Genomic DNA, 19,086 nt, shown 5'->3' on the forward strand with positions numbered 1-19,086 from the left:
ATGCGTGGTTCCCAGTGCAGCAAGCTCGCAGACAGGGGAACACACGTAGCTCTGATAGCTGTAATAACTGTGGGGCTAGCTCACACGATGCACGGGCTCCTAACTGCCCAGCTCGAGGGCAGACATGCAGGAACTGTTTGAAGCCCAACCATTTTGCTAAAGTGTGCAGGTCTGCTCCTGCGGCTCATCCCCCACAGTCCAGACCCCGCTCAACTTGCAGCGACCATACTGAAATTAGAACTGTGTCTACAAACCATGTGAGCTTTAAAACATGCACAGTGCAGCTGGGTGAGGTCAGCCTTCCCTTGTTACTGGATACAGGCGCGGCTGCGTCTCTTCTCAATCTCAGCACCTACAACAAATTCTTTGCCCACCTGCCATTGCAGCAGCCCTCCACTCCTCTGTGCGGATATGATAGCTCTAAGATAGAGATTGTGGGCATCCTTCAGGTACCAGTGCACTATGGATCTAAGCACATGTCTGCATTCCCATTCCACATCGCTAAGCGGGGTGCCAATCTGCTGGGCCTCGACCTGTTCACGGGCCTGGGATTCACACTGCATGACGACAGTGGGTCAGCCATTCAACATGTCACCTCCACCTGGGAGCAGAAATGGCCAGCGCTGTTCGATGGACTGGGTTGCCTCACAGCCTTCACACACAGACCCCTGGTGAACACAGAGGTGTCACCAGTCATGCAGCCTGCGCCGGATCCCTCTCGCTCTGAGGGATGATGTCACAAAGGAACTCAACATGCTGCTGCAGGCAGGCATCATCGAGCCGGTCAACGCCGCCCCCTGGATTTCAAACCTGGTCATCGCTAAGAAAAAGTCAGGGGGGTTGAGAGTCTGTGTGGACCTGCGGTCTGTCAACAAGGCGGTGATTCCAGATAAATATCCCTTGCCTACCTCAGAGGAGCTGACCACCCACTTCTACGGCTCCACGGTTTTCACAAAGCTCGACCTGCGCCAGGGCTATCTCCAGGTACCCCTCCACCCAGCACGCTGGGGTCTTCCGGTACACCCGAATGCCTTTCGGGCTTAGCTCCGCCCCCAGCTGCTTCCAGAAGGTCATGACCACCATCCTTGCTGGTATCCCTGGGGTCGCGGTGTTCTTGGATGACATCGTGGTCCATGCCCCAGATGTGCCAACACACAACGAGCGGCTTCACAGGGTGTTTGCAGCCCTCCTGGACAATAATCTGACCCTGAACACAGAGAAATGCTCCTTCGCCGCTACCGCCATCGACTTTGTGGGGTTTCGCCTCACAGCAAAGGGCATCACACCTCTCCTATCCAATGTCGACGCCATACACCGGATTCCGGAGCCCACCTCTGCTTCCCAAGTAGCCTCATTCCTGGGCATGACAGCTTATTACCTACGGTTCCTGCCCCACTACTCTCAGACCACAGCTCCCCTTCGCCAACTGCTCAAGAAAGAGGAGCCATGGAAGTGGACTGCAGCATGTTCAAGGGCGTTCCACTCGCTGAAGATCCAGCTCACCACAACCCCCATCCTGGCCCACTTTGACCCGTCCAGCCCTACCCTCGTCACCTGTGACGCCTCAGCCGGGGCGGTGGGTGCCGTGCTCTCACAGGTTCAGGACGGCGTCGAGCGGCCAGTTGCCTTTGCCTCCAGGGCTCTTAGCCCCACCGAACAGAGGTATTCAGTCGGTGAACGCGAAGCTCTAGCCTGTGTCTGGGCATGTGAGAGGTGGCACCTCTATCTATACGGCCGGCGGTTCACCCTCCGTACAGACCACCAGGCCCTGACCACACTGCTGTCAGCCTCAGGCAGTGGGCACAGGCCTCTCCGTTTGCAAAGGTGGGGGGAGCGGCTCAGGCAGTATGACTACCAGCTCAGGTTCACCCCGGGGAGGGACAACGTAGTGGCCGACCTCCTCTCTCGGTCTATCGAGGCCCCCACCCCAACTGTCTCTCCGGATGACGACACAGAGCCAGAGCTCATCCAGATGTTGCATGGGCCCCTGCAGACAGCAGTGTCACTAGAGGAGCTGCAGCGGGAATCGGAACAGGACCCTTTGCTATCCACCCTGCGCACCTACATACGCACCGGATGGCCATCACGGGTGCCGGAGGATCTGGCCCCGTTCGCCAGAGTACGGCACGAACTCTCATGCTGGGGGGACGTCTGTGTCTCCAGGGGCCTCTGCACTGTGATCCCAAGTGGCCTGCGTACGCGTGTCATGTCCATGGCGCACGAAGGTCATTTGGGCATAGTGAGGGTCAAGCAACGATGCCGTGACCTGGTGTGGTGGCCAGGCATCGACCGTGACATCGAAACAATGGTCAAGGACTGTGCACCATGTCTGCTCAGCGGGAAAAGTGGGTTGCCAGCCTCAACACCCCTGCAGCCTACCCCGTGGCCGCCCCGCCCATGGGAGCATCTCCAGCTTGATATCTGTGGAGAGATCCATGGCCGAGGGGTCCCGCACCACCAACGCTTTCTGGTGGTGGCATACGACCTCCACTCCAAATGGCCTGAAGTGGTCCCAGCAGGAACGGTCACAACACGGACCATTATTGACATCCTGGATGGCCTGTTTGCTAGATGGGGTCTGCCACTCACCATCACCACAGATAATGGGCCCCAGTTCATCTCAGCAGAGTTCTCGGACTTCCTCCGCACCAAGGGGATCAAGCACATCCGCACGGCATACTTCCACCCTCAGGCCAACGGGGGGGTGGAACGTTTCAACCAAAGCCTTAAAAATGGGATCCGAGCACATCTGTTCCAGGGGTGCACATTCCAGGCCGCACTCAACCAAACACTGTTGCACTACAGAGCTAGTCAGCATGCAACAACGCAGACCTCTCCAGCATCCCTCATGCTTGGCCGTGAGATGGACTTGCCACTGAACAGACTCAGGTCCCGGGATGCAGTGACACCTGCAGCAGGCAGCACCCGAGATGCTGCTCAAGCAGCAGTGGCCACACATCAGGGGGAGATGAAGCGACGCTTCGACAAGAAACGTGGAGTAAAGACCACCACCATCAAGGTGTCCGACTGGGTTCGGGCCCGTAGGCCCCAGCGACATAACAAGATGGCATCTTTCTGGTCTCAGCCCCTTCAGGCGACACGTCAGCTGGGGCCAGCCACGTTCCTGCTGAGCGACGGATCCCGCTGGCACGCCAGCCGACTGCGGACGGTGCCTGGTCCTCCTGGGCCTGCCATGGCCACACTGCTGCCAGCAGCCGGCGCAGCAGAGACAGATAGAACTGTCTCAAAGGCCTCGAGTCCTGTACTGCTAAGGGCAGCTAGGCCGCCCCAGCCTCCGCCGCAGCCACTGCCTATGTGGCCTCCACCCGCTCAGCCTCTACCTGCTGTTCCTCTTCCTCACCCTCCTCCACCTAACCCTGGCTTCCTCGCAGGGTCACAGCCCAGGGGGGAGGTCGATAGGCCACAGCGGGAACGGGCTCGCCCTGCACACCTCCAGGACTATGTCACTAAATTTCACACATAGGCCTTCAGGCCCTACTCCTGTTTGACTGTTACTTTAGTTGTTTGAGTTTTGGAAAGGGGGGGGAAATGTTATGTACGACAGTGTCATTGTTTGCAGCACTTTGTTGCCCTTTACGACGTCACGTTCTGTACGTCCGTTAGAGCTTTACGGCAGTATGTGTGTGTTGTCAGAATGCATGGCACATGGCAAGTAAACGGATCTCAGTTTTTATACCCGTGTGGATCTACGTTTCTTAGCACAACACAAACATAATATTAGCTTCTCAATCATAACTCTCTGTGCGGTAGCTAGCTTTTAGCTAGTATGGTGGGTTGGAAGGCTAGCTTTTAGCTTTTAGCTTGCGCGGTGGGTTGGGGGGCGAGCGTAGCCTAAGTTTGATCCTTGCTTGTGGCAAGCTACTCTATGTCGCCACTGTTCGCTACCCGTGTACTGTCACATCTGTTCAGGACCCTGTGACATACAGTACCTGTAGGGACACCTGTCGCTGACCCAGCACAGACAGGTCTCCTTTGTTCCCCACCAGGCCCACCACAGTAGAACCAGGGATGTAGTGCTTCTCCAACTCCCTCAGCCACATCTGGGCTCGGACAAAGGTTTCCTACACACACACGCACACACACACAGACAAACGCATACACACATTAATATACATAGGCACGGCATAAACTCATCGAAATTGTTGTACGTGTGCTTGTGATTGTGCATAAACATGCAGTGTGTGTGTGTGTGTGTTGCATGTACCCGTTTGCTGATGTCGTAGACCACCAGGGCGGCATGAGCGCCCCTGTAGTACAGCGGGGTGACGCTGTGGTACTTCTCCTGCCCCGCCGTGTCCCAGATCTCAAACCTCAGAGTCACGTCAGTCATACACACCACCTGGGTCAGGTAGGCACCTGGGGAGGGGGGGGGGGTGTAGCAGAGGCAGTTTGGAATCACAGGTAGCCCTGCCTTGATGTAAAACTCAAGTGTTTCCCTTGGACCTTGACGATGTCCCCTTGGCCTAATGGTAGACACGCTTCCCTCCATTCAGGACTCCTACAGTGACCCGTGTGTCAGTATTGTATTGTCTGTATTATATATTGTATCTTATACAACAGTTAGTTCCGACCAAGTAATTTGATTGGACAAGAGGCATTCCATGAGTGCTGATATACAGTATAACAGCACTGGGACTTTTAACTATATGTATCACTCCGCCGCACAGATGTTCTACTAAATGACCGTTAATTAGACTACATGTTTGTGTTCAGGTTACTAGGCAACAGTCCATTTGAAGTTCAGTTGCGGAACATTATTATTAAATTTTTTATGATTAAATAAACAAACAAAGCATTATCTGTTGTCGCTTATTACTGTTAACTAATAAATCGCGCTGTAGAACTGTTGTATAAAAGCAATATCACACTCGAGGTCGTGCTGTTATACTGAATATCAGCACGGCTGTGATCGTCTTCGGTACTCGGCCTGCGGCCTCGTACCTACGACCGAATCACAGTCAAATGTATTGATTGTAAGTCGCTTTGGAATAAGGCGTCTGCTAAATGCCAAAAATGTAAATGTAAACATCATATTGTACCCTGTACAGCATTTTGCACTACTGATTCTACTGCAGTACGATTTGTCCCGCTCTAGTACAACTACCTATCACTTTATCACTTTATTACTTTATTCTACTTTATTTTTACTTACTTTACTTATTTGATGTATCTTGCGGCAATGCCAATGTTGAAGAACCTAAGCCAAAGAATGTTACTACTTTGGATGTAATAAAAGCAATTCTGATTCTGATTCTGAGCTGGATTCGAACCCCCTCACAGAGTCAACTGGTGGCAGGCTGAGGACAGACACTAGGGGTGATACAGGGATGACATGTAGGAGATCAGAGGACATCCTCACCAGGGGAGGCTAGGGGAGGTAGAAATCAGAGGACGGGTTTGATACCATTCCTCATTCCATGCCTTAGAATGAGCCCATCCTCCTCCTACCTCCACCAGCCTCCCCTGGTCAGGATGTCCTCTGCTCTCCTACATGATATCCCTGAGGTTCCTGAGGTAACACTCTCCAACCAGTTCCCCTGAACTCTGGTGTGTGTGTGTGTGTGTGTGTGTGTGTGTGTGTGTGTGTGTGTAAGGTGCCTTTGAACAGTGATTCAGAGCCTAGTGTGTGTGTGTGTGCGTGCATGTGCGTGGTGCTCTGGAACAGTAACTAACAGCCTACGGTGTGTGTGTGTGTGTGTGTGTGTGTGTTTGGGTGTGTGTAAGGTGCCTTTGAATAGTGATTCAGAGCCTAGTGTGTGTATGTGTGTGTGTGTGCGTGTGCTTGTGTAAGGTGCTCTGGAACAGTAACTCACAGCCTACGGTGGGTGTATGTGTGTGTGTGTGTGTGTGTGTGTGTGTGTGTGTGTAAGGTGCTATGGAACAGTAACTCACAGCCTACAGTGGGTGTGTGGGTGTGTGTGTGTGTGTGTAAGGTGCTCTGGAACAGTAACTCACAGCCTACAGTGTGTGTGTGTGTGTGTGTGTGTGTGTGTGTGTGTGTGTGTGTGTGTGTGTGTAAGGTGCTCTGGAAGAGTAACTCACAGCCTACGGTGGGTGCAATGTTCTTGAACTCGTCCTTGCTGAAGCGCAATGCCAGGCTGGACTTGCCCACGCCAGAGCTCCCCAGGAGAACCATCTTGGCCCGTAAGGTCCGGGTCTGGGTCTGCTGTCCGACCGTCTCCCCACGAGTGGCACTGCGAGGCCGGGGCCCAGCTCCCAGGCTGTCCCCCCTGGTCCTGCTGTCCCCCCTGGTCCTGCTGTCCCCCCTGGTCCTGCTCTCCCCCCTGGTACTGCTCTCCCCCCTGGTACTGCTCTCCCCCCTGGTCTGACTCTCCCCCCTCTCCCTCGGGCTCCTCTCCCCCATCCACAGACAGTAGGAACAACTCCACAGGAACAGACAAAGAGAAGGAGAGAGACGGAAGGAGGGAGGGAGAAAAGAAAGGGAGAGAGAGGGAGGGAAGGAGGGAGGACAAGAGAGAGATAGATACAGTTAGGTAGATAGACAGACAGATATAGATAGATAGATAGATAGATAGATCCCCCAATCTACCCCAATCTTCTTTCTTGTTGTTTTAGTCACTCTGAAGTATAGTCACATAGCAGGTATAAATGTGCAGCATTATTATGGTCTGTCCGTCTTTTGTAGAGAATATCAAAGGTAGCCACGGTAATGAACCAACCAAAGTCCAACGCTGGGATGTTAATGGGCAGTAATACAATCGTACTTCCTCCTACAAAAAAAACCTGCACACACGCGCTAGGCTATAAACAGGCCAGGCCTATTAAATACAGCTATCACATGCAGCCTTAAACTGTCCCTAGGAGGTCAACCACACTAAGCTCCTCTACCGGTCTTGAAAATCATCAACTTTCCCCAAAGATACAAAGCCACCAGCACAGCGAAGACTCTGACTACATCAGGGATTTTTCCATTACGTGAAACTAACTATTCCTTTAGAACAGAACAGAAAGCAAAAGGGATATATGAGAGCGTGTTGTTGTTCATTTTAGTAGGTTTTTTCACTGTGGGTTGTGTTTCTGGGGAAGCCAGCATGTATGAGAACTGAAACTGTGTGTGTGTGTGTAACGTTTAGAAAGGAGGAACACAGTAGCCATGATAGCACCTTTTTGATACCATTCCTCATTCCGACATCACATCAGAGGACAGGCTCATTGTAATGCATGCACGGCTCTGTGGTGTACATTAGGGTTCAGAGAAGAGCACAACATTTGAATGTACTGTATGTTTGAAATCATATTGCATAGATACCCCATATCCTGTTAAGTATAGTCAATATAGCTTGTTTTGGCAGATGTATGTAGACTGAAGGGATATACACACATACCTGAGGGCCTAAGCATGACACGTTGAAAAACAAGTTCGGTGACACTGCATTGAAATAACGATATATACATAGCCCAGGGCCATTCAGAAAAGAAAAGAGCTCTCCTTTTGAAAGTTCGTGAAATGTAATGAACCTTCAGCCTTTTGACAATGTGCTTGTAATCCCTCTCGTTTCTCTCTGCCCCCTTGAGTGACACAATAACAACGCTAGAGGGAGCCATTGCATGTAAGTAGACATATATAGTGTTTCCCAACCCTCTCCTCGAGCCACCCCAGCCGCACCACATATTGGATCTGTTCCACCACCAGCACACCTGATTCAACTAATCAAGTACAAACCATAATTGCTTTGTACTTGATTAGTTGAATCAGGTGTGTTGGTGGTGGAACAGATCAAATATGTGGAGCGGCTGGGGTGCCCCGAGGAGAGGGTTGGGAAACATATCCCCACTATCTACTATGTCAGGTTCCTGCAAGTTTATTATTGTAGTTATTAACATGTTGTTGTTGATGTGTCAGTGTATGTGTGTGTCAGTCAGTGTATGTATAAATATATGTTTATTTTTCCAGAAGAACTGTGAACTCTTAAATGTATCTACATGGACAATAAAGTAATTGATTGATTGATTGATTGATTGATTGATTGATTGAGTCTGGAGAGAACGAAATAGCCAACCGTGACATTGGCCTCAATTGGGTTGCAATATGACCATATATGGATGTCTATCAAAACAACCTGAATATTACTGGTCAAACCCAGTTTCATAAGAATACTAACGGCTACCCCCTTTTTAGTGGTTACGAGTGATAGGCTGTAACTGTAGACAGAATATATCCGAGCCCGCATAGTCCAAATACCAAAAAATTCCAGTCCAGAACAACTATCTTTAGGCATTTCTGACCACTTGTCGCCTAAATGGGTCGACTACTATAACATATCTGTAACCTAGTTATTTTTTTTGAGATATGAAGAACAAGCCATAGCCGTCATAGTCTACGGCTTTAAGAAGAACACGATAAGGTTTCTGTTTTTAGCGTTCAGCGCACATCATTAAAAATAGCGGAGAGAGGGTGAGAGAGTGCGATAGCCCGCTCCTCTCCGCTGGTAATGTGGGCTGCGTTCGTGAATTTGCTCTGAGAGCGCCGGAGCACACACTGGGTTCAACGTCATAAAGAGACCAAGTAGTTTGATTGGACAAGAGGCATTCCGTGAGTGCTGATCAGATTTACAGAGTAAGTTTACGAACACAGCCTCGGTCGGTGGCTGAAAGGTTCCACCCCGGAATCTGTATGGAAGTGCGCCCAGGGTTGCCAGATCGGGCGGGTTACCGCCGAATAGGCTACTTTTGGTCACACTGGGCCGGGAAAAAAAAGCATTTGGGCGGATGGGCTGGATAAATAGCATTTAGGGGGTATCAAAATGTCAGTGCCTGAAAGTTACAAAATGCATGCAAGCATTAAAACACACACCCTAGTAGCTACATAGGCCTACAAATGTGCAGGTTTTTATTTTATTTTACAAACATCATTGGCAACATACATACAGTCTAGGGATGTGCACCTGCCCAATAATAATTTGTGGTTTTCTAACAATAGGTTTTGGGCTGTTTTTTGATGGATTTAGCGGTTTTTAGACTGTGGTTAGGCTGGAAATGGTCAATCCCATCTGGCAACCCCTGAGTGCGCCTCAGACTGACTCAAGTCAGAAGTGGAGTTTGACACATCGTGTCTCCCAAGTAGACCGACTCGATTACTAGGGAAATAAGTTGCCTTGTAGGTTATAATATATTAGGTGAGATGTTTTCTCTCTAGTAGATGCTATAGCCTACCTAAATATATTTACCGGAATAAACTTTAGGCAACTTTTTTTTCAATTTGCGCGATAATCAGGTAGTGAGTAGAGTCAACGACAGTGTATTTCTAGCGTCCGAGTCACACGTGTAAGGACGGTTTCAAAGTGAGAGCGACATTTGGGAGATAAGTTGGGACATTTGGGACAAGTTGGGACATTTGGGACAAGTTGCGGTTCATCGCTCGGAGGAAACCCCCCCAGGAAACTCTGGTCTGAGGACGGATGGGTCACAATGACCCACGGTAGCCTAACGGACGGTTACTCACTCGGTGTTCAACACGCTGCTGCGTTGTGACGGGAGTAACAGACTACTTTGTTTTGTTTTGCGCTTTTGAGTTTTGTTTTTCTACATTGTCAGATTTGGGTCGGTAACTAACGAATAACCGGACAACAACCGAGCCGTCCAGACATGGGGACCCAGGGTACCGGACGGAAGAGGAACCCCAATAAGGAGCGCTCCAACGCGGAGGACGATGCTCTGAACCTCATAGCCAGAGAGGTACAGTATAATCATTTTAATAATTAATTCAGGTAATATATCATAATATAGCTTCTACTGCGAGGACCAGGCTGTGGAAGAACTTCTTCTCACGGTTAGAAGGTCTGCAGGCGCTCAGCCAACTGTCGAACCCGTGGCCACCTGTCAGTCAGTGTTTTATCCCACATCGTCCCCTCCCCTTTCGGCCACCTGGCTGATATATATATATGGCAGTAACAAAGCTTTAGCTATAGCTAAGTTACGTATAGAATATGCACAAGTTAAATACTGTACATGCAAAACGCACGAGGATGTAGTAGGACTATTGCGCCTTGTTGTATTGGTTTATCTTTGAGTGTCATGCGCCTTTCATCTGCGTCTAAAGGTGATGTAGTCAAAGACCTCACCTGCATTGGAAGGGCAGGAACAAGTCTTTATCACTGATACATTCATGGTCACTGATACATACATGGTGGATAGCTTTGACCTGAGAGTCCAACCACAAGATGGCTATTTATTATGAGGCTACTTGTTTTAGGTTAGATTAGATTCAACTTTATTGTCATTGCAGAGTGCATGTACCAGACAACGAAATGCAGTTTAGCATCATCTAACCAGAAGTGCAAATAGTGATCTCAAAACATAATCATGAAAGTGACAGGTACAGTACTATAGCAAGTACGGTAGTTAGAGGTACAGTTATGAGCTATGTTTACATGTGTTTGCCTTTGGAGGAAGCAGGGGGGGCTGGTGGAAGTAGAAATCGGAGGATGGGCCTATTGTAGGCTAATGCATGGAATGGTTTGAAACACCATTTCTCATTCCATTCCAGGAATTGCAGTGAGCTTGTCCTCCGATTTATTTTCTACCTCCACCAGCCTCCCCTGTATGTAGACTATATAAAGACCTATCAAAGATCAAGCTGGCGTCTATGAAGTTAAACTCACTGGACAAAACAAACTATTATCACACACTGTACAGTCAACCATTAGTCAGATGTATAACACCGGTGATCGCTGACTGTCATGAGCACAGGTGATCCTAATAAGATCAGCTGTCCTATTTCTGGTCTGTTGGTTAACAATTAAAGCATAATAAGAAGTTGTTGCTTTGCTACATGTGCTAACCTGTTAGAGCCCCGCTCTAGATCCTGGCAGTAGTGACATGCGGTCACAGGCGGTTGGTACTTCCAACAGGTGCTGTAGTCATGTTGTGACAGGCCCACTCACCTCTCTCTCATCTCAAGGGGGACCACCCCACCCACCTGCCCTTCCAACGTCTTTCAGCTGCACCACGCCTCTCAACAACTGTGTCCTGATGTGTCCTAAACGCTGCTCGGGTGGAGGTAGAAATCAGAGGACCGCCTCATTGTAAATGCATGGAATACAATGATGAACGGCGTCACCTTTTGATACCAGCCAGCCACTCGCCTGGTGTGTACATTTTGACATTTTTGACATTTAGCAGACGCCTTTATCCAAAGCGACTTACGACAGATACATTTAACTAAGTAAGTGATCTATCCAACAGGCATAGCAGGAAAAAGTAATCTATGCTCGGGCCAGGGGCCATTGGCAGTCGTAGTGCTACAAGAAGGAAGAGATATAATATATTATATTATTATTATTAACAGTAGAGAAACTGGGGGGGGGGGGGGGGGGCGGGCGGTAGAGGGTAAGTGGTGTCTAATGTGCCTCGGCTCCGGCCCTGTCACCTGTGTGAGAGGTGAGGTGAGGCGTGATGTCATTCTGTTGTTAGGTGACTATGACAAGACACTGCTGTTCACCACAACCAGAGAAGGTCTGGCCTAGATACTCAGTGTAGGGTTTCCTCTCAGTGTTGTCGTCTGTGTTTGAAGTAGGCTACTCATAGCCTACTCTGATACCACTACTGAGCTGAGCTGAACTATGTAAAAAGAACATCTCGTAGCCTAGTACAGTGGGGCTGGACCCGGCCCTGTATTGTGTAAAAGCAGAAGGAAGGTGGCAGCTGAATGGGAGGAAGCTCTTCTGCTGCTGCTGCTGCTAACCAAGGCAGGAAGTTGCATCACATTTGCATCACACTCACTTCACTCCAGTGGAGGCTGGCGGAGGTAGAACTCGGAGGACGGGGGCCTCGCTGTAATGTGTGGAAGGGAACGAGGAACGCTCTGGAACACGCGGGTTTTGGTTTGATACCGTTCCTCGTTCCATACCGTGCGTTACAACGAGGCCCCGTCCTCCGATTTCTACCTCCGCCAGCCTCCCCTGCTTCTCTCCCGTCACCCCTCTCGACCTCTGCTTCGACGTCCGACGTGACTCAGACGTCAGGCCTGTCTCTAAGTCGCTGCCACCTCATTGCCCAGTCAGCAGCAGTTGTCTGAGTTTAGTCTTATCGTTCTGTGCTATCTAGCTAACAGGCTGCTGTTGGACGTACACAGGGCTGTTTGTCTGGCCTGACACATTCCCCAGGCAGCTGGTGTCCGTTGGCCGTTAGAGGGGGGCAGAGCCTGCTGTGGTGGCCGGGGATGTGGCCTGGACAAGAACGCTTCAGCCAGCTTTGGTTTGACAATGAGTTTTAGCCGCTGACATAATATTGTATATTTACAAAGAGAGACACACACACACACACACACACACACACACACACACACACACACACACACACACACATACATCAGTGAGAGAGACAGTCAGAGAGACAGACAGACAGACACAGAGACAAGCACCTTTAACCCCAGGAGAGAGAGAGAGAGAGATCTGTACCTTTAAGGCCAGGCTGATTGCGCCCCACACTGGCAGCTCTCTGACAGGATGGTATGTCGCTCTGCAACAAGGGCTTTAAAAATAGACCTGGCCGAACATCAGCTGTTCCTGTGCTGCACCCCCCAGCCCCAGGCCCCAGCCCCCCTGCCCTGCCCCAGCCCCCCAGCCCTAGTCCCTAGTCTCAGGGCTCAGACTGGTGGTGGAGGTGGGGGGAGGGGGTGTTATGGGGGATCATGTGGGTAACTAACGGCTCCACCTGGTAACAGCTAGTAGTTTGTGGAGAACCTGAGGGCTAATGGCTTTCTGTAATGGAGCCTGTACTGCAGCAGGCAAATTAGGCTCCGTTGGCTGGAGGTGTGTGTGTGTGTGTGTGTGTGTGTGTGTGTGTGTGTGTGTGTGTGTGTGTGTGTGTGTGTGTGTGTGTGTGTGTGTGCGTACTTAGTCTTGTGTGTTGTGGGTTGTTTAGAGTACTGTATGGCTGAGGGAGAGGGAAGATTGGAAGATGTCTCCATGAGAGTTACTAAAGACTAAGGGTGTGTTCTCACTAGAACATTTGCTTCACTTGGAATAGGAGTTTAGGATAAAGTTTGCTTTGCTCTGCGTCGTTTGGAGCTGTCGCATTCGAAGTCGCTCCCGGAGCAAACACCCGTCGGATACTCTGCTTGAAAAGGGTGGTTTCGCTCCGGTTAGAAACGACGCATCCATCACTTTGCTTCGCTTTTGGTGAGAATGCTGCTCGAGGCAGTCCATAGGAAAACAACAGCGCATGCGTGTTGATCTTGATAAGAGCGGGACGAACGGGCAATTTTTAAATTTTCTGACCAATCAAGTAACTACCACGTCTGTTGCTTCGATATGTTCCTTCGTTTACATGAAGGCTGTGAGAACGCAAATCAGAGAAATAATGTATGCAACAATGTTGCAAACTCATCCACTTGCTCTGGGTCCTGATTCGGACTTTCATGTGAGAACATGACCTGAGTTACTCAGCAGTATAGAGCAGGCAGAGTGTGTGTGTGTGTGGAACAGGGAGAGAACTCAGACCACACAGTAGCGAGGAATGTTCTGGCAATGGAAGGAATCCTCAGTCGTATTTCTGGACGTTTCAACAATGTTTTCTTTCCAATGTCAAACACTTCAATATCGTATTTTATACAAGATCTCTCTGCAGGCCTCTCTATGACTCTCTAGGCTACAATACTAAATCCTTTCACGAGCCTGAAATAGATTTCATTCAACCAGAAGTCCACTTGTTAGGTTAGGCTGACTACTATAGTAGGCCACACAGGGGAGGCTGGTGGAGGTAGAAGTCGGCCTCCCCCTGATGGCACACGATTAGGCCACCAATAGCCTGGTCAGGTCTGTGGCCCTGGACACCAAAGGATGTGACAACCAACCAACCAGCCAGCCAACCAGCCAGCCAACCAACCAACCAGCCAGCCAGCCAACCAGACAACTAACCAACCAGTCAGCCAACCAACCAACCAGCCAGCCAGCCAGCCAGTCAGCCAACCAACCAACCAGCCAGCCAGCCAGCCAACCAACCAACCAGCCAGCCAGCCAACCAACCACCACTCTACCACTCTGCAGAAGAAGACCTGTCCCCCTCACAGACTCAGTCTGCTAACAACCTGGGCCAGTCGGGGCGGGGGGTGTTAGTGAGGTGTTAGTGGGGAGTTAGTGAGGTGTGCGTGTACGTGTGCGTGTACATGTGCGTGCATGTGCGTGCGTGCGTGTGCGTGTGTGTGTGTGTGTGTGTGTGTGTGTGTGTGTGTTAGTGAGGTATGTGTGTGTTCCAGTGTTGACATTAAGGGGTGTGTGTGTTACAAAGTTGACATTAAGGAGTGTGTTTGTGTGTGTGTGTTACAGAGTCGTGAGCTCTAAGTCAATGTTGGCGTTAGTGGATTCAAAGGGATGTAGCGGTATTAACAACACAGGTTTGATGAACACAATCAGGACTAACACACCACAGGGGCCAGAGGTGTGACACGGATTACTGGAGGTGTGCGTGCGTGCGTTGTTTAGAGCAGTGTGGGGATGAGGTAGAGGGGAAATATCTCTGACTAGGTTACTCAGCAGTATAGCGCAGGCAGAGTGTGTGTGTGTGTGTGTGTGTGTGCGTGTGTGTGTGTGTGTGTACCTGTTTGTGTGTGTCTACGCTCTCCATAGTGTTTTAAATCAGCGTCTCAGATTCTCAGGGAGGTCTGTACTGTGTGCCCCCCCCCCGCCCCCCCAGCCTGTAGAAGACAGTGAAACCTCTCCTGGTTCAGCCTCATTAGGTGACAGAGTTTCAGTTTGGAGCCTGAAGATGGAACATGTCCTAAATTAGAGTTTGGGGTAAAAAGCTACATTTAGTTTCACCGTGACCTCTTTCCATTCTTGTCCTACATACACACTGTACACAGCCTACTGAAGGTGTCCTACATACACACTGTACAGCCTACTGCAGTCAGAGTTCCAGACCAGAGGGAGTGTTTGGTACAGAGGCAGAGAACGAAGCCCCGTTTCCTTTTAAAACCCGGTTTCCTTTTCCAGATTCCTTTTAAAAACGCCATGTTGATGCCCAGGCTTGAGCTCATGGGGCTAATGGTCATGCAGACCCAGGATTGAACCCTGCCGTTCTCACTCAAGCACTCTTGGCCCTGGCGATGTGTTGTTTTACAGGACCGACTGGGATTCCTTATGGCAGGACGGACCGGTCATCGCTGACAACCTCAGACACACGGAAACAAAAGAGCGTCGTCTTGCCAGGCCAACAGGCTTTCTGTTCTGAGCGTGTGTTGTCTGTGTCTGTGTCTGTGCTTGTGTGTCTGTGCTTGTGTGTGTGTGTGTGTGTGTGTGTGTGTGTGTGTCTGTGTGTCTGTGTGTCTGTGTGTGTCTCTGTCTGTTGTCTGAGTGTGGTCAGGGAGAGGGTGTAAACTGGGGATTAAGTTGCCAGGTTGGGGTTAGTGCAGGTGACAGATTGCCATGCTGGCGTTAGGCTAGGTGACAGGTTGCCATGCTGGCGTTAGGCTAGGTGACAGGTTGCCAGGCTGGCGTTAGGCTAGGTGACAGGTTGCCAGGCTGGGGTTAGGCTAGGTGACCGGTTAGGTGACAGGTTGCCTGGGGTTAGGCTAGGTGACAGGTTGCCAGGCTGGGGTTAGGCTAGGTGACAGGTTGCCAGGCTGGGGTTAGGCTAGGTGACTTAGCCAAGCTAGTTAGCATAGCCTGCTCTGCCCCCCTGACAACAAGGGAGGTCTCCATAAAAGGAAGTGGAGGCTCTGTGCATTGACTTCCTGTCGGTTACGTCACACACAAGGCCCGTAGCGGAGATTGTTATCACAAACTTCTTCCTGTTTATTATCTTCTGCTGGGTTCCCTTCCAAACCCAGTGAGGACTGCTGATTGGCCAAGTGGGTTTCACTGGGTCACGCTTGATTGGTTGGTAGGAACGGGTGCCCTCTGCACCGCAGTGCTATGAGGGAAGGGAGGGGACGGGGGTGCAAATCACACGTGTTTGATACCATTCCTCGTTCGATGCATTACAATGAGCCCATCTGCCGATGTTCACTGTATATAATAGGGCTGCACGATGTTGTGAAAAAACGGACACAGTATGTTTGGCGATATATTTTTTACGAACAAATGCAGGAATTGACCAGATGACTTGAATAGCTCTATTTGGAAAGATGGGATGATTGGGGTGATACTTGGTGAGTAATGGGGATTACTCACTGAATCGATTGCATTGCAATATTTTGGCTTGACTAGCTAGTGTGTCTATTTTCAACAACTTTTAAATTTCTATCCATTTTTCAGAATAAAAGTCTGAACATTTTGATTGGTTGCCGTTTTCAACAGCTGCTGTCACATATTAGGAATGGTTGTGGGCGTGGTCTCTGGTTGTTGTGTTGAACATCTCTGGTTGTTTAAATGTTAAGGATTAACATTCATATCGAGCTCTGCCAAGAGAGGAGGAGAGAGCTTCATGATTTGGGTAACTGTTCAAGGTCACTTTGTTGGTTGCCTTGGTGATAAGCCCATTTGCTGACAAATGGAATGCATTTCCTCCTGGTCTCCTTTAGTGATTTGATTGGTCTAAATGAGCACACTTCTCTGTCACGCTGCTCCAAGGCTCTTTAAGAGAGCCCCTTAAGAAGAAAGCACAAGGTATACGTGTGTGCTTGTCGAGCTGTGTCTCTGCACAAACACTGTCCCCTTTCAGATTCCTTCTCCTCTACCCAGCCTCCTGTTCGTCACTGTGGCTCTAACAGCCACTCCTGACGTAGACTACTTCCTGCCCTCTGACTGGCTCAGTGCTGAGGCAACATTGCAACAACAAACTGTTGCTGCTTTCAATGTGCTCTGGGAGCGTTATTTTGTGTGTGTCTTTACCAGATCTGGTGTTGACATGTAGAGCTGTTTGCACTAGAGCTTTAAACAGGCCTGGAAATTCAAGACTGACCCGACCCAGGCCTGTTGAATTGTAACCTCACACAAGTGCACACAAGTTTCTATGGGTTGAGTAGATTTCAGGGCTCATGCTCTGCTGTCTCTTCTCACTCCTCTCACAGTAGAACCATTTCCTAGTTCTCCACAGGGACAGCGGGGTGGCCTTTTACTCTGCAGAACCAACTGGAAACATCTGGACAACCTTAGAGGAGCTATATTTAGCTCCAGCAAAGCTTGTCTACGTCATAGTCCCATAACAGTCTCACCACAGCAGCTGTCCAGCAGAGTCCCACATGCCTGCTCTCCAGGTTTCTTGTGTCAGCGATATGTTAGGGCCACATGAAAGCTCTTTTATGTGGAAGTGAATGTGTTTTTACAGCAGAGTGGGACAGGTGTGGCTAGCTTGTATGCTTGGACACCAAAGAACACTTAATAAAGTTGTTTCATTCAACCTCATCAGAGAAGGCTTTCATTCCCTTCTCCTAGCCTGAAGACTTGAACATTGTAGGCTGATGCTCTGCTCTGCGTTTTTAACGGAAGCCCGGAGAACATATTATTTATCTTACTCCTGGTGCCCCCCCCCCCCCCACACACACACACACACACAAGACTGTCAGTGAAAGCCGGGGGCAAAGCTGTCAATACAGTGTTTCCTTCTCATTTCCTGTGGTAGGCTAGTAACTCATTTAAAGATGTTACTTATTTAGAATGATGAACCTAAGGGCTTACATGTTTGATATATCAAAGCCATGAATTACTACCCCCCATGACAAACTACATTCTATGTTGTCAAACAACATTCTTTGTGTTCAGTCACTCGTCACCCTTTGGGTTGCTGTGTGGGTACTGTGTTGCTACTGCCTGGTGTGTTTCTCCCTACACAGTCAGGCAGATATGTTCTACACAGACAGGAATATTCTGGTCTTGGCAACAAGGAGCTGTTTTACCATCTAACACTGTTCTTCCTATGGCTGGGTGGGTCTCTGCTTAGCCTGACGCTCATAACTAGCCAGCCTGACTCTCAACCAGCCTGACTCTCAACCAGCCTGACTCTCAACCAGCCTGACTCTCAACCAGCCTGACTCTCAACCAGCCTGACTCTCAACCAGCCTGACTCTCAACCAGCCTGACTCTCAACCAGCCTGACTCTCAACCAGCCTGACTCTCAACCAGCCTGACTCATAACCAGCCTGACTCTCAACCAGCCTGACTCTCAACCAGCCTGACTCATAACCAGCCTGACTCATAACCAGCCTGACTCATAACCAGCCTGACTCATAACCAGCCTGACTCTCAACCAGCCTGACTCATAACCAGCCTGACTCATAACCAGCCTGACTCTCAACCAGCCTGACTCATAACCAGCCTGACTCTCAACCAGCCTGACTCTCAACCAGCCTGACTCATAACCAGCCTGACTCTCAACCAGCCTGACTCTCAACCAGCCTGACTCTCAACCAGCCTGACTCATAATAACCAGCCTGACTCTCAACCAGCCTGACTCATAACCAGCCTGACTCTCAACCAGCCTGACTCTCAACCAGCCTGACTCATAACCAGCCTGACTCTCAACCAGCCTGACTCATAACCAGCCTGACTCATAACCAGCCTGACTCATAACCAGCCTGACTCATAACCAGCCTGACTCATAACCAGCCTGACTCATAACCAGCCTGACTCTCAACCAGCCTGACTCATAACCAGCCTGACTCATAACCAGCCTGACTCTCAACCAGCCTGACTCATAACCAGCCTGACTCATAACCAGCCTGACTCTCAACCAGCCTGACTCTCAACCAGCCTGACTCTCAATCAGCCTGACTCATAATAACCAGCCTGACTCTCAACCAGCCTGACTCTCAACCAGCCTGACTCATAACCAGCCTGACTCTCAACCAGCCTGACTCTCAACCAGCCTGACTCTCAACCAGCCTGACTCTCAACCAGCCTGACTCTCAACCAGCCTGACTCTCAACCAGCCTGACTCTCAACCAGCCTGACTCATATGTCCCGATCCGATATTGATATCTGTGCGATATTGGTCCTGAATGCTGGATTGCAGATCGCACGGGAGAAAAAATAGGCTCCGAACTGCTTTCTCGATCTGGCGTGTCACTCACGTGATGACAACAGTAGTAGTCTGTGGTCACGTGCATGATAGTTGGCTAGTAGCTACCTGTGTGTAATGAGTCTGACAATTTCAAGATGCCAGCTG

At 49.9% G+C, this 19,086-nt stretch overlaps 2 protein-coding genes across 2 annotated transcripts in view; one reads left to right on the plus strand and one right to left on the minus strand.

The window, feature by feature from the left end:
• LOC308161842 (ras-related protein Rab-17-like) overlaps window positions 1–6,385 on the minus strand; it is a gene marked incomplete at both ends in the record, with an annotated part of 8,441 nt that extends 2,056 nt beyond the window's left edge. Inside the window, 3 exons of the mRNA XM_080535920.1 lie at window positions 3,951–4,082; window positions 4,226–4,377; window positions 6,064–6,385. Of these exons, the coding sequence (XP_080392046.1) occupies window positions 3,951–4,082; window positions 4,226–4,377; window positions 6,064–6,385 (606 nt within the window). The remainder of the gene's footprint in view (window positions 1–3,950; window positions 4,083–4,225; window positions 4,378–6,063) is intronic.
• A 3,221-nt stretch (window positions 6,386–9,606) lies between these two features.
• LOC308161843 (uncharacterized protein) overlaps window positions 9,607–19,086 on the plus strand; it is a gene marked incomplete at its 3' end in the record, with an annotated part of 57,534 nt that continues 48,054 nt past the window's right edge. Inside the window, exon 1 of the mRNA XM_080535921.1 lies at window positions 9,607–9,717. Coding sequence (XP_080392047.1) covers window positions 9,628–9,717 — 90 coding nt within the window. The 5' untranslated portion in view covers window positions 9,607–9,627. The remainder of the gene's footprint in view (window positions 9,718–19,086) is intronic.

The sequence above is a fragment of the Nansenia antarctica genome, assembly GCF_963989245.1.
Source record: "Nansenia antarctica genome assembly, chromosome: 7".
Taxonomy (NCBI): Eukaryota; Metazoa; Chordata; class Actinopteri; order Argentiniformes; family Microstomatidae; genus Nansenia; species Nansenia antarctica.